We start from the raw sequence: 15,378 nt of genomic DNA, 5'->3' as shown, positions 1-15,378 counted from the left end.
CCCCCACACATCCACAAACCCCCCACCCCCAGTCCCTACCTAGCAGGGACAGCACATGGGTCAAGCCACCTTACACTGATCCTTCTTGCCTCCCCCCAAGTCTCTAGAGATCTGAGCCCTGGTTTGCCTCAGGGCATGGTGGGGAACTGTGCCTTGGACTGCTTTTCTCCAGAGTGTTTTTATTTGATACCTGGAAATCCAGATATCACATTTTGAGCCCAAACTGCAAATATGCAGTGCAGGGAACATTTTTTCATTCTCAGTGTGGCTCTTGCAGCATGTCAAACTGGTTTGAGATGTCACAAGAGGCATGTGCACACTTATCTGAACACGCCCCTATGAGGCTATCCCAATGACCAATGCTTCATTCCCTGCAATATATGGGGGATTAGAGGAACTGGATGGAAAACTTGTATGATTCCTTGAGACCACTCAAGGAGAAAAATGTCTAGTAGAGAGCCCAGAATCTGGCTTCCTCTGGAACTGAAAATGCAGACACTACAGGAAATACATCTATAATAGGGTGTCGCTCTAATGGATTCTAGGATAGACTTCCATAGTGACCTTTCAGAAATGACAATATATGTTTGCTCAACAAATCTGTTTGGTCATTCCTAACCCCCGGAAGGTGTAAAGCTTTTGAAGATACCCCCTATTAGTGGTACAGTAACATCTGTTATTTGGTATCCCCAAGGTAAGGGGTTTGCCAGTTATGTAAAAATTCTGGTTAACTGAAATAACCCAGCAGGGGCTTTCAGATAATGTGGAGAAGTGGGGGGAGGAGGGAATGTGGGGGCCTCACATGGAGCAGGGGGCATGGCAGCAGCTGCCACACTTGAAGCAGCAACAGTGCAGGATAGAGGGTGGTGGTGGTGGCCGCCGTGTGCAAGCTTTTGCCCCTCCTCCCCTCATCCAGCTGGTCAGCCAGAAATTCCAGTTAGTAGAGTGTGCCGGTTAATAAAATCCAGGAAAACAGGAAAACTGTACTAACCACAACTTGATGGTTCCCTGGCAAAGAAGAGATGATCAGATGTCTCCTTGCTTGCTTATACAGTGCAAGACAGATACTTTGTCTGCCAGGATATGCATTGTGGAGCTTCACAGAATGGGTAGAAATATTATGCAGGCCAGTCTCAAAGCTCTCCAGCTCCAGTACCTTCATGTGTAAATTTATGATGTCTTATACTAAGTGAGTTTCAAGTGGGCTTCCTAGACTGTCCCTGTTGTGTCTGCAATTAGGGTTACAGCTGAGTAGGGGATAAAGAATAGCACCTTTTCCTTATGTTTGTAGGATCTACTCATCAATCAAACTCTTGTGGGATTCATGGGATTGCAATCCTTCTACTCATGTGGTATTTAGAAGTGGAACATATGATTCTCAGTCACAACTGCAAGGGCTTCAAGTGAAAGCAAGTGTGCAAGGTATATGCAAACTGACTTCTATACCACAAACAAAGCTGTGTACTTAAGAAGCATTGCTTAGACTGAGCTCACATAAATTAGTCCCAGAAAAGGGCATGCTTTTTTTTCCAGTCTTGAGGCTATTTACTCACATAGAGTGCATGATTCAGATGCCTAAAGATGGAGACAGCTGCCTAGTGGGATTTCCAAAAGAAGCTACCTGCCTGATTCCAATAGGCACCAAAAAGCACTTAATAATCTGGCCGCAAGTAAACAGAAAGCAGTGAGATTTACTAGTATTCATTGTTGTTGCTATTAGCTTTCTGTAATTTTTGTAAAGTCAAAGGGGCCAATCATATTCTCTGGGTACCTATGCTATAAATGAAAACAATATAAAGCATCACTAAATGATCGCTCATGAATTCCAGTCCCACGGGCCACAAGTCTATTTTTAACTTGCGAAATGACAGATAAAAGATAACTAAGGGAGTCTGAGAGAGAATGAGATCTAAATTCAAGGACTCCACTAGATATCAGTTCTTTCTGGTTAATGTCAAAGGGGCTCCATCATCCCTACTGATCTCATCTATAGTCTACCTTCACATGTTTTTCTTATGCCCGTTCACTTGTCTCATCTGCAAGATGTTTCCTTTTTTAGACCGCAAGTTTTCTGAGACAAGGGCAGCCATTTGTTTTTACTGTGTCTAACGCAATGAAGGTATTACCACTATGTGGGCTACTGTCAAGGGGTCCAACTGTTGGCTGCATAATTACTTTTTGACTGAAGAGATCAGACCCTGTCCTCCTGCCAGTCTGGAGCTGATACTAATGCTTAGGAACTTCATTATACTGATGGTTAGAGACACAATTACTTGCATTTCAGGCATCAAAGTTGATGCAACAGTAAAATAATTCAATTTGAGACTATCTTAAGATACGGACAAAGTATAGGCAGTTAAAAGGGGACAGAGACTTACTGCCTACTAGTACATTTCCATCTGCTTGTTCTTGACTTTGAGTAAGTGAAACCTGAAAAACTAACTCTCATTTCATTCAGGGCACAGGTAATGAGCTTTACGAAACATGCCATGCCTGTTGGAGTGAGGAGGCTTTTGAAAATCATGCTCTCTTGACTGGGTCTGATGTAGCTCTTGACTATATGACCGACTCTGTTAATGTGAAACAGAAGTGATACTCACTGCCAAGGAGGAGTAGGGTAGGCCATTCCCTGCTGTACCTTGGACACTTCTTAGCATTATTTTTCTTTTGTGATGGAATGGAAGGATGGTATGCACTGTCTTCACTAGAAATTAAGACAGTACAGCTCATGATACAGATCACTTTTGTAAATCCTTTAAGAGTGCAGTGCAGCTTTAGTCCTCCAGGGAGTGCAGAACATTACCTGTCTGGTTACTGAACAGCCCTGAGCCTTCAAAGCCAAGTCAGAACGTATATCTTACTTGGAAAATGTTATGACTTGTGGTACAGAGCATGTGCGTGGTCACTTACCACAGACCTAGCCATTGTGATAGAGGTATTCACTGATGTTATCTGAAAAGCTGCCTTGGCTACCAGTTGGTCTTCCTGAATTATGTCCTTAAGCTGCTCTCTGTTGTCATAAAGGAGCTTCACCTTGTTTTACATAATGTCATGTGTACCCAACAAGGCCTAGAAGCTACCCACATACAGTTGCAATGAAATTAAAACATACAGTTTGCTGCCAGTGGGGTCTATGTGCTTTTGATTGATTTTGACTTCTATGCAGCCAACACAACCAAAAAAAACAGGCCGGGGTAAGTGCCGAGGTCCTCAAAAGACTGTAGGGATTAGCTGGTGCCTCTTTTTGTCTCATTTTGCTGTTGATTTTATCATTGGTTCTTGATAGACCTTGGGCCAGAGCTTGGGACAGACTGAGGAGTTACATGTTAATAAGTGATTGTGGCTGGACAAGAAGGTAATAGCATGCTCAACAGCTAGCTAGTGAGATGTCTCCAGTATAACTAACTTCTTGATCTCTAGAATGCTGGAAGTTCTCCCAGGGAGCTCCTGGAATTCTTTAAATTTTCTCAGAACACTTCTAAAGATACAGTTTGATCCAACAGCTAAGAAATAAGGAACGTCTTGTGGTGAGACTCAGTGGTGGAGCCTGACTTCTGGATACTTACAACAGAGAGACAAAGAGGGCAAAGTTAATACAATATGCAACAGGATGACCTGGTCCACTAGTGGGTAAAGCTAGGGACTGGGGATTTCAGGGCTAGAGGTCAGAAGACACATGTCAGGAACCAAATACCAAACCAGGATCACGATCTGGGAATCAAAAGCCTAGTTATCAAATCTGAGGGACAGAACATGCTGCAAGGTCCAGGAACAGAGCCAAATTAGGATGAGGAGCCAAGAAACAGATCCACAGGGAAATCCAAAGCGAAAATCCAGGAACAAGCCAAAGGCAGGGTCAGGAACCAGGAAAGTTAGAGATGTTACCAAGAAAATTGCTGCTCAGGCACTGGAAACTGGTTTTGCAGCAAGGCTCAGGTGCTAAAATAGTTCTTTAAAAGCAGCCCCAGAACCGATCAGATGAAAGAGCTGGGGGTCCACTAGGCTTGATTAGCTTGTTAAGTGTGGCTGACTCGGTTACAAGGGCTGCAGGGCAGAAGCCTGACTGAGCCTTACACAGTTGATCTGGTTACTTGGGCTGCAGACAGGAATCTTACGCAGTGATGGCCTACCTGTGGCAAGGGCAACCTCCGTGTATGGCTCACAGCAGACTAGGAAAGGGGCAGGAAGCAGACTGGACAGCAAGCACAGGCCAGGAAACAGAAGAGAGCAGCATATAGCACAGGAAGCATGCAGAAAGCAGCAGAAGGCAAATCAGGCAGAGGGAAGGAATCAGAGTGGTACTTGTCAGGGAGGAAGGAGGACACTGCTGCCACTAATATAAATTAGTCCAGTGCCACGCTTGATGGGCCAGTCATGGCTCAGACTTGTTACAGAAGCCCATACACCTTCTAGTAGCACTAATCATAAACCTCAGGGGAGGCATGTGTACTCAGTGATGGGTATAAGACGCCGGTCACAATGAAGGGGAAGAAATCACCCTAAGATACCAGCAACATGCAAGGGGCTTTTAGCACTAGCGTTTGTATTAGGTACAAGTCAATATCCTGGCACCAATAGTCAACCTGATTCTAACCTCTTCTGAGGCCAGGACTGATGGCAAATGTTTTCAGTGAAGCTGGAACTGGTGATAGAGGAATCTGGTGCTAGAAGAATCTTGCCTGCCTGTGTCTTTAGACCAACACAGCTACAACCAAAAACAGAGGAATCTGTTAAATTTCAGACTCCTTCTTCTCCTCATCCTTAATGTACAGGACTCAATGGACTTCCCTTCCAAGGTATAGCAGCATATAACCTTGTGATGGGACATGGATCTCTCTAGAATTCCTCCTTCATACTAAAAGGAACCATCTCTTGGTGGCTGCCTGGCTTCAGCATTGGATGTGTTGATGCTGGCATCAGCACTGATACTGAGATTGGCTTCAGTGTTGGGGACATAGAAGTTGGATCCTTCCTCTTCCTGTGCTCATCCTACTCATTACCTATTTGCTTGACAGGTGTAAATGATACTGACTTGTCCACTATCAGGACTCTGGAGTTTATTTCCTCATTTCTTTTATTGATTGTTCCAGAAAGTGAAGTGTAGACTCATCTCTCAAGATGAACATGTTCTAACACAGAGAGAAAACAAAATATCAACTTGAAATATGCCATAGCCCTAGAGAGGAAATATCTGGTACTCATCCTTTGGGTAGGGAGGGGTGGGGGAATAAGTTCATTGCATGATAAGGATTGGCTTAATGTCCATAGATTTCAATTATGTTATAATAAGGAATCCTAAGGAGTGGCGTGTGTACAATTCAGTCCGGATGGGTCAGATCAGCTCAGGGCAGTCAAATGTAGGAGATCAGAAGTAATTCTGGAGATTCTGAGAAGTACTAGGGAAGTTCAAACTGAGCAAAGAACCAGTGGGCCAGATGCTTATTAGATTCTACCTTGCTGACAAGCATAGCAAGATGAACTGACGGCAGATATACTGCCATCCTTCTCTTGATGCCCTCATATGGAACCATGAAATGGCACAGGGTACATGCATGGCTCCAATGGACACTACAAAAAAAAAAAATACTCTGGTGTTATAGGCATGTGACTTAAGTGCACCTAGTGTGGGACACAAACTGGCACATACTTGAAGACACACAATGGCACATACTTGAAGATGAGTAACAGATATAATTGCTTTAGTTTGAAAGGTCATTTTCGTAATACCCTGACAGATTATTTACAAAACATTTTGTGCCAAATAATTTTCACAGGTATGCATTGTATATCCTTATTCAGTAATTTCACTACTTTCACTTTTAGGTATCCATAGGTTGGCTCAAAGCCAATGACTTTCCATATAGTTTAACATATATATTTTGACAAATGAATGCAAATATGAAATTCTAACTTTTAGGGAGCATCTTAATAGCTATGGACGGGACTTGTGAGGCTTATACCATCAATACCACACATTCCCTAGGGGAGACTGATTTAAGAGGCAGAAAGCCAATGTTCAGAGGTACAAGAACTAGAATATACTTAAATAATTTGCAGAGACAATATTATTTTACAACTTGATATTTAATTTTATTTTTCCCTGCAGAATTTGTTTTGCACATAGAAAATTTAAAGTTGTAGCTGGAAGCTACTATATTGAAAAATGTTACACAATGCCTATGGACAATACTTGGCAATCATAAACCATTTTTTTCTTCTTCAAACATTAACTCAAATTCATAGGAACCTTTTGAGAGAAAACTGACAGAGGTAATATAATTTGTCAAAGCTCAGAGGGAATAAGCAAAAAATTCAGGATTAAATTTAGGGGTTTTTGGGTCCTTATCTCATACTCCTAAACTAGGAAGGCACTTGCCAGATTATCATGTAAGTCATGACACCATAAATTAAAGTGGTCTCTATAGCCTCTATAGTATAACGCTACCATTATTAAATAAAAACATACCAAAATGTAATAAAACAGAATATTTAAGAGCAGGTTACTGTTCATCAAGTGACAGGAAGCTGTGTATTAAAGCTTCAAATCATAAAGTGAAAACAATTAGCAAAATTAAATGTTTTGTTTCATTATATTTCTAGTGAATACACACACACACACACACACACACACACCAGTGATACAATCCAAAATTAGTGAACACACACACACACACACACACACACACACACACACCAGTGATGCAATCCAAAATCATAACCATGTTTAAATGTTTTAATTCAGATAAAACAAGAGTCAGACACTCAGGTAGGAGGTTTTTAAATATCAACATTTTGAACATACAAAGGTGTAAAACTTAGATAAAAATTGTAACTCTGTTCCCTTGAATTTTTAAAGGCAAAGCCAAGTAGGGTTTACTTGAGTGAAACTATTGATTTATTAACTGAAACACTGAAAATCTAATCCACAAAGTCTTGAAAACTATCCTTAACCTTCTATTTTGTACTTTAATAATTTAAAATCCAATCATTATTGCATAGTGATTATATGCAATTTTACATCCCATTAACCCTGCTTTGTTTTAATTATAAAGATCCTTTGTTAGTTTCCTTTAAATGATCCAGTTTATAATTTCAGGCTGTCCTAGGGAGCACTTTAATTCAGCTGCACATTCATCAACTGTTTATGTCTTGTTAATTGTTGACAACTGCACAATTGCATTCTCTAGCTATGATTGATGAATTGCATTCACAGGTTTAGCTATTAAGTTGAATAAATATTTATAACAATTTCCACTTAAAGGATTGTTATTTTTATCCCCATAAGGATAAATTAAAAACTGATGTACTAACAGTGGAAGAGAGCAAGTGTTTTAGTAATGCATGCACACACATCCCTTTCACAAAAAAATATGTCAAGCAATATGTACCTACAGATAGTCTGATTTGGTAATCACTTCACTAGACCTAAGCAGAAAGTTACTGAATACTATATCATTTCTTTTTTGTTTTTGGAATTTGACTTCTGGTTGGGAATATACAGCTTCCTGATGTCTCACAGTAAATAATTATGATTTTTTTTAAAAGCAGACTTGAGATATGTTCACCACTGTTACTTTATCAGCAACAAGTGTGCAATAATCCGATCTATTTTTACAAGAGATTACTGTAGTAAACAAATATAATGAAACCAGTTCTTCAGCTAAAAGGGTAAGTTTTAAAAGCCATGAGAAAAAAGGCAAGATACTTGGACAGTACTTTTGAGCCCAGATTTATTATTAATTCAGGGGCAATCTTCATCATCATTATATTTATAGTGTGGTATTATACAATAGATGACCCCATCAGGATTAGTGTTCATTTTGGTAGGTGCCATACAAACAAATAGTCCCAGATCAAAAGAAATATCATTTGAATGGCCTAAGTTTCTCAAGTGGTAGATATTATTATAAACTCTACTGCTTTGAAGTAACTAAGCCAATCTATATCAACTGAAAATCTGGCCCCAGAGGCATACACTTATTTTCCAGACAGTCACAAAATCATAGGAAATTAGGGTTGGAAGGGACCTCAGGAGGCCGTCTAGTCCAACCCTCTGCTCAAGGGAGGACCATCCCCACCTATTTCATCCCAGCCAAAGCTCTGCCTAGCTAGGTCTTAAAAACCTCCAAGGACAGAGATTCCATAACTTCCCAGTCCTATTTCCTATTCTTAAAATAAGAATTCTTATTCTTAGAATAATAAACAGCCCTGTTTCCTATTCTCTTTTCTTATTTCATGGTTGTTCCCTAGTCATTTGTTGAAAAAGATGCAAGGATGAACTAGTGAAATTATAATTGGACAAAAATCTCCTTCTTCAATAAAAAGATCATTTGAATACACATGGGATGTTTCAGTGTGTTAACAGATACATAAAATGAAATACAAAATGAGAGTATAAAATAAACTGGCCAAAACACTTCAACAGGGATCTTATTATGAAGATTTGCTTTCAGCACCACATCTCATATCACACAAGATGTCTAGGTTTAAAATGATTCTACTTCCTGGCCAGGAGAAGCCACATGTCAGAGCTGATGCTTATATCTGCCTTATGAGAATCCACTATCAGTTAGCCCAGTGATATAGAATACTGAAAAACTATGGTGTAGTCTAAAAGATAAAAACAGTCACCAACAGAAACAATATTAAAATTGTTCTAGTGTTAATAAAAAGGAAACTTAACTGCTTGCAAAACTAGGTAGCTCAAATAAACATGATGTTCCATGTATTTTACCTTAGCATCAAGTACCCTAGATAAAATATCTCGTGAACTAAGAGTATAAAGTGCATCTGTACAACAAATACAGTGCTCTTAAGACAGATGGAGTGGCAGATGGGTTTACAGATTTGGCTTTCTAGATCCTCTGTATAAAACAGCCTTGCTACTCAGTATGATGGTGGGGTTCAAATCTCAAATAAAACCTTAAATCCACACACAGAGCTCAAGGTTTCTTTAGTCAATAAATACAAATGTAACATGTTATATATCACTACTTTAAATATTCTTTATGTAGAGTACATACTCAGTAAATCTCTTTTAATTAAAAAGGCCTTTTTTTCAAATCTTTCTGGAGCAGATGGTGAGAAAGTATTATCACCCAGTGGAATAAAATGCAAAATGACTACTTGTCCAAAAGCTGTAAAATTAATTACCTTCCTTCATTGATGAGCTCAATAAATGCAAGTCCTGCATTCTTCTGAATAGAATTTTGCCATTCCTAAAGGGATAAAATGTAACATGGTTAAAAAACAGAAAGGGATTTCAGAAGCATGCCTGAATTTGACCTTGATGAGTGTTTAAGGGTTATCTGAAAATGTTGTATTAATTTGTCTGTCCACCACATACTTTTGCTTTTAACATACAACTTTCTACTTCTGACAGATAACAGGAACAACTGGTCAGTGGAAAGGGAGCAGCCAATGCAATAATTAATTTAAAAATATAGCTCATTTAAAAATATGCAAATATCTAATCTCAGTCATAAAAAGAGATCAAGAAAACACCACAAAACCAGATTAAAAACACAAATAAAATCAATGGTAGATTAAGAGAGCCTGAGAAAAAAACATTCCCAAATGACTAAACTAGACCCAGGCTACAGTCAAAACTGCTCTGGGATTAGAACTTAAGTTCAAACAATGTTTTTCTCCCAATTCCATTTTTCTGAGGGGGAGGGGATGTGAGAGACTGACCTATAATTTTAAAACTGTAATAATTGTGTGATACCAAAATATATAACTCAAAATTAACATTAGCAGTACAAGAAAGCTTCTGATAGATTATTTTTCTGTATCGCAGAACAACCCTCTTTTTTCTTTGTCCTGCTGTCACAATAACTAACTGTTTTTTCCTGAACTTTTAAGCCTCCCAAAAGTTGCTAAATGTACATATTAGGTACAACATACAAGCAGCAGCATTGCAAGCTGGCTCATTCCATTTCAGTGCCACTGTCTCTTTAACTCACCCCCTCAAGAGGCAAGAAAGCAATTTTTTTAATTCAGTCCTCTCCACTAAGAACCATGACAATGACAGCTAATAACTAAAATTAAGGCTGGAGGTGGGGGGAGGAGGTGATTGTGATAAGGATCTATAAAATAGAAATGAAGACCACTAGAAGGCAAGGTAGATGTGCACCTTTACAGACTAACCAAATAAGATATATAGAGAGGGAACACAAGATTTCATGAACCCAAGTTCATTTAATCAGGTGCTGTGAAAGGACATGCACAAGGTAGAGTGTAAGAAGGACAGAGAAATTAGAATACAACATCTAAGGGAAGGGAAAGAGAGAGGGGACAGGGGGGCAGTGCTAGGGGAGAAAGGCAAACAAGTAGTAAACCAATAGGAACAAAGAGGGTCACAAAAACTAATCCAGGTAATGAGATAACAATCCACAGTCTCTTTTAAAGCCATGCTTAACACAGTTCAGTCTGTGGAGGTGATTTCTCATTCCACAGTTTCCTGTTCACTGTTTTTTAAATCTTTCTGCCTGAGAACAGCCAGGCTCAGGTCAGGTTGAAGCATTCTGCCATAGGTTTTTGTGTCTTTTTGCTGCTGATGTCAGATTCATTCTTATATGTAGAGATAATCATGTCCGTCTAATGTAGACAGCAGAAGGACACTGGATGACCTGGATGACACTGGTACAGTTACAGGTGAATGAACCTTGGATGTTGTACTCTGTTATTAGCTCCAGTGACAATGTGGTATGTACAGATGTAGGGACATGGCAGGCATTTGGGTAAACTGCAAGGCTTAGTGCCTTGGTGAGGATGGGAGTCTGTTAGTCTGTTGACTGAGAGACCCTGTTTGAGGTTGGCGTTGTCTGTAAGGTTTGTCCCCAAAGGTTCCTTTGAGAAAATCATCCTTTTCCAGAAAGGGTTGGAGGTCATTAATGATGCGTTTAAGGTGTTCAAGGTGGGGGCTGTATGTGACAACCAGAAGGATCCTGCTGTCTTTGTCCTGGGTTTAGTATTGCAGCAGGTTGGAGCAAGGTTCAAGTCTAGCTTTGTTGATCTGAGTGTCTACAGTTTGGGGATTGTTTTGTAACCGTAAGAATCCCTGATCTAAATTCTTAAGGTGCTCGTCCTGGGTGGTGAGGTCAGAGCAGATTCAGCTATAATTCAGAGCTTGGCTGTAGACAATTGTGGCAGTTGGTAGGTTTCTCATACAAAGTGCTGGCAATGTGGCCACAGCAAACCTTCACTGTAGTGTCTACGAAATCAGTCTGTTGTGTGGAATATTCCAGTGTTAGCTTGATGGAGATGTGGAAGTTGTTAAGATCCTAGTGAAATTTCTCTAGAGGTTTCTTCCCATGTGTCCATATTATGAAGACATTATTGCTGTACCTGAGGTGTATCAGAGGGATGAGAAGGCAGCTACAGAGGAAATAAACTTTACGGTCTGTCATAAATTGTTGGCAATCTGAGGGGGGAAGGGGGATATATGTGTGCGCATGGCAGTATTGTGCTCTCTATATATCTTATTTAGTTAGTCTATAAAGATGCATACATACCCTGCCTTCTGACTGACTTCAGACTAACACAGTGAATGAACTCTGCTCATGGATGACTACTGAATAGCAATTCACAGGTAACACACCTTGCCCTCTGTCCATCATGGGCTCAAAGGTAAAAGACCCAATGTTTCATTAGGTTACCAAAGCCCACCATATCCCTAGTAAAGTTTCAAGGCTTTATATAACAAATTAAAAACAGCTTTCTAGAAAATTACTACAGTTACAAATAACGTTTGTGGAGAATTTCATACATGCCAGATCCAATCAGTTGTCGGACTGGATCCAGACCACAGGCCAAATTTTGCCCATCCCTGGTCTATGCCCTATCAAAAGATAGCAATACAAGCTGCTATGATGTGAGTGTTACATCTGTTTAATTCTTTAGCAATACAAACATAGCTAAGCCACTCCATCTTTAACTCTGCTTCAGTTTGGGTCAAAGTTTGAGTGACTGAACTACTGTCTCATTTGAATCACTATGGAATCATGCAGATACAGTTAGATTGTAACACTTCTAGTGCACTCCTGACCAGCAGTTCCCCCTCCCTTCTTAGAGTGGCTAAAATATATAACTCATAACTTAATATCTGAAACTGTCCAATAGTTCTCCTCCACCCCTCACCATTTTAAATTCCTATTTTAAACCCCAAATTTTAAAAATCTGCCTAACTATTCAGGCAGAATTTCTACACACTTGACTTGTGCTAAACATATTTATGTAAATGATGAAGGCATAGTCAAGAACAATGTTAAAAAAAACCCTGTTCTTCTACTAAACTTAAAAACGTCTTTAGCTTTTTGAGGAAGGATGTTAGCATACCAATGCTTTGGACAGGATCTTGACATTTACCTGGAGGATAGAAGTTGTGTCAATGAAGTGCCTTTTGCTTACCCCATGGAAGTACACCAAGATTTATCTGTGCTCCTTCTAATAATCCATGTTACTGAGCAAAGCTTAGGCCATGTACAGGCATTATATTTCTACCAAGACAATCACTGCTTTCTCAGTAGAAACTAGGAGCATCCAAGTAGCCATTTGATTTCTCCCAGGAGAAATGTGCCTCTCTTGGAAGATCTCCCTTGCAGGAGATACTCCCTTTCCCCTTGTCTGATCCAAGAGGTAAGTGAATACAGCAATGAGTTCCCATACTTTCCCAGGCCACAGTATGCCTGGGCAGGGGAACGGGTGGCTCACTGCTCCAGACCCCTCCTGGACCAATTTCTCAGATGTTTCTGCTGCCAAAAACAAATGCTTGTTCAAGATCTTACCGTCTCACCTTTACCAACCTTACAAATAAGATAACAGTGCATAAAGTCACCCCTTACATAACTGGAACAGAACACAGGCCTCTTACTATGGCAAAACTTATCAATTTAGTCAAATTATTTCAGAAAGTTTGGGCGAATGTTATATGCCTATCTGCTTGTAACTACTACAGTACGGCATATAGAGTATGTTTCATAGTTTCATAGCTTCTAGGGTTGGAAGGGACCTTAGCAGATCATCTAGTCTGACCCCCTGCCATGGCAGGAAAGAGTACTGAGGTCAAACAACCCCAGCAAGGTGTTCATCTAACCTCCTCTTAAAAACCCCCAGGGTAGGAGCCTGCCCCCAGGATAGGAGCTCTCTTGGAAGTTGGTTCCAGACCCTAGCCACCCTGACCATGAAATAGCGCCTCCTGATATCTAGCTTAAACCTACCCTCTGCCAGCTTGTGACCGTTATTCCTGGTCACTCCTGGCAGTGTTCGGGGGAACAGTGCCTCCCCCCAATGCCTGCTGATCCCCCCTGACTAGTTTATAACAGGCCACAAGATCCCCCCTCAGCCTTCTCTTTTGGAGGTTGAACAGGTTTCCAGTAGGGCTGTGAGAAATTTCACAAGGTGTTTTGTTTCAGAGCTGTTTTGATATGTTTCAAGCTCAAAACAGCAAAATCAAAATGAAACAAAAGCCTTCGAAAGAGCTTTGAAACGAAACAAGGGCACTCAAAACATTTCGAAAGTTTCAAAACATTTCAAGTTTCGAAGCCAGGCTTGGCTTTAGTACCAGTCCCAGCTGGCGGCAGCAACCTCCTGTCATCCGGCATAGATCCAGGGGCTGTGCCCCCGGGGAGGATTCTGGCACAGCCCCGAGCCCTCCCGGGGGGTGTGGGTCCACGGATCTGCATGCCAGATGACAGTATGCGCTTGGTGCTGACTGGGGCCAGCGACTGTAACAATCTTCCCGGTGCTGGGTGCAGACTCCTGTAATCCGGCAAGCAGATTGGGGCCCCCCCACACCCCCGGGAGGAGTCCGGCAGAGCCTGACAGCCCTCCTGGGGGTGCAGGCCCCCAATCTGCCTGATGGATCATAGGAAGCTGCTGGTGCTGGCTGGGACTGGCACTGGGCACAGCCCACACCCAGCACTGGAGAGATTGGTGCTGCTGCTGGCCCCAGCCAGCAGCAGCAGCATCCTGTCATACAGCAGGCAGATGGGGGGCCTGCCTGCACCCCCAGGAGGGCTGCAGGGGCTGTGCTGGACTCCTCCTGGGGGTGCGGGCCCCTGATCTGCCTGCCAGATCACAGGAGGCTGCTCCTGCTGCATTGGACTGGTGGCAGCACCAATCTTCCCAGTGCTGGGTGCGGGCTGTGCCCAGCGCCAGTCCCAGGCAGCAGCAGCAACCTCCTGTCATCCGGCAGGCAGATCGGGGGTCACACCCCTGGAAGGGGTACAGCACAGCCCTCTGCCTGCCAGATGACAGGAAGCTGCTGATGCCAGCAAGTGACAGTTTTGCTTGTCGGCACCTTGAGGTGCAGTTTCCCATAAACCTCTGTACCTATCTCCTTGAAACCCAGCACGCTTTGTGCCCACAGAAGGAGCTACCATCCCTGTACGTTTCAGCCAAATCAGGCTACAAATGACAAAGTTATAGGCAGTTTCATGCTTCCCCATTATAGCCGATGAATGAAACATCAAAACACCGTTGAAACAGCGAATGTTTTGATGAAATGAAATGGAACAGTTCTTTCAAAATGAAACAAAACTTGAAATGAAACACTGTTCCATTGAAATGTCAAAACAGAAGTTGAAGAACAGTGCTGTTTTCCATAGCCCTAGTTTCCAGTCCTTATGAAGAACACAAGGCATACACTGCACCCACAACATTTTGGTTGCTGCTTTCAGTAGTGCAGGATTTCCTTGTCCTACACTGCTGGGGTAGATGCTAAATTGGGAAGAGCACCCCTTAGCCCTGTATTGGGTCAGCATTAACTCAAAGGTGAGAGGATCCTAAACTAAGTCAATCACTCTGCTTTTTGAACAACAAAATCCCAGCACTGCACAAAAGCATTATTGTCTTCAGCGACTAAATGAAAAATGAAGCATTTCCAGTGGGTCACCCATACCACTTCAATATTACAGCTGTACAGTTACCTGTTTTCTAGCCTATTTACTAATTTTTAAAAGCCCAAAGAAGGTGCTTGCCAAAACGCCTATTACTCAAATGCAATTTCTTACAGCAGGAAGATATGTCTTTTCAGCAAGCCATGGTGATTATGAGATGTATTTTGTGGGCACACTATATCTGCTTCTTTCTTTGGGGCATCGCTAACAGGTCCAGGGAGGTCTTGCTCCCCCTCTATGCGGCGCTGGTCAGGCTGCAGCTGGAGTACTGTGTCCAGTTCTGGGCGCCACAATTCAAGAAGGATGTGGAGAACCTGGAGAGGGTCCAGAGGAGGGCCACTCATATGGTTGAGGGCCTCCATGGCCAGCCCTATGAGGAGAGGCTGAGGGGCCTGAATCTCTTCAGTCTCCACAAGAAGAGACTGAGGGAGGATCTTGTGGCTGCCTACAACTTTATCAGGGGCCACCAGCAGGGACT

At 41.8% G+C, this 15,378-nt stretch overlaps 1 protein-coding gene across 1 annotated transcript in view; it reads right to left on the bottom strand.

Moving 5' to 3' along the window:
* The window catches only part of LOC109302237 (neurobeachin), a 564,850-nt gene that overhangs the window by 8,942 nt on the left and 540,530 nt on the right, over positions 1-15,378 (bottom strand). The window contains exon 37 of the mRNA XM_019523799.1: positions 9,154-9,218. Within this exon, the coding sequence (XP_019379344.1) occupies positions 9,154-9,218 (65 nt within the window). The remainder of the gene's footprint in view (positions 1-9,153; positions 9,219-15,378) is intronic.

Source organism: Gavialis gangeticus, unplaced genomic scaffold (genome assembly GCF_001723915.1).
Source record: "Gavialis gangeticus isolate Ggan-Ray unplaced genomic scaffold, GavGan_comp1, whole genome shotgun sequence".
Taxonomy (NCBI): domain Eukaryota; kingdom Metazoa; phylum Chordata; order Crocodylia; family Gavialidae; genus Gavialis; species Gavialis gangeticus.
The sequence above is the reverse complement of the archived record's forward strand: the minus strand, read 5'-3'. Positions and strand labels throughout refer to the sequence as shown.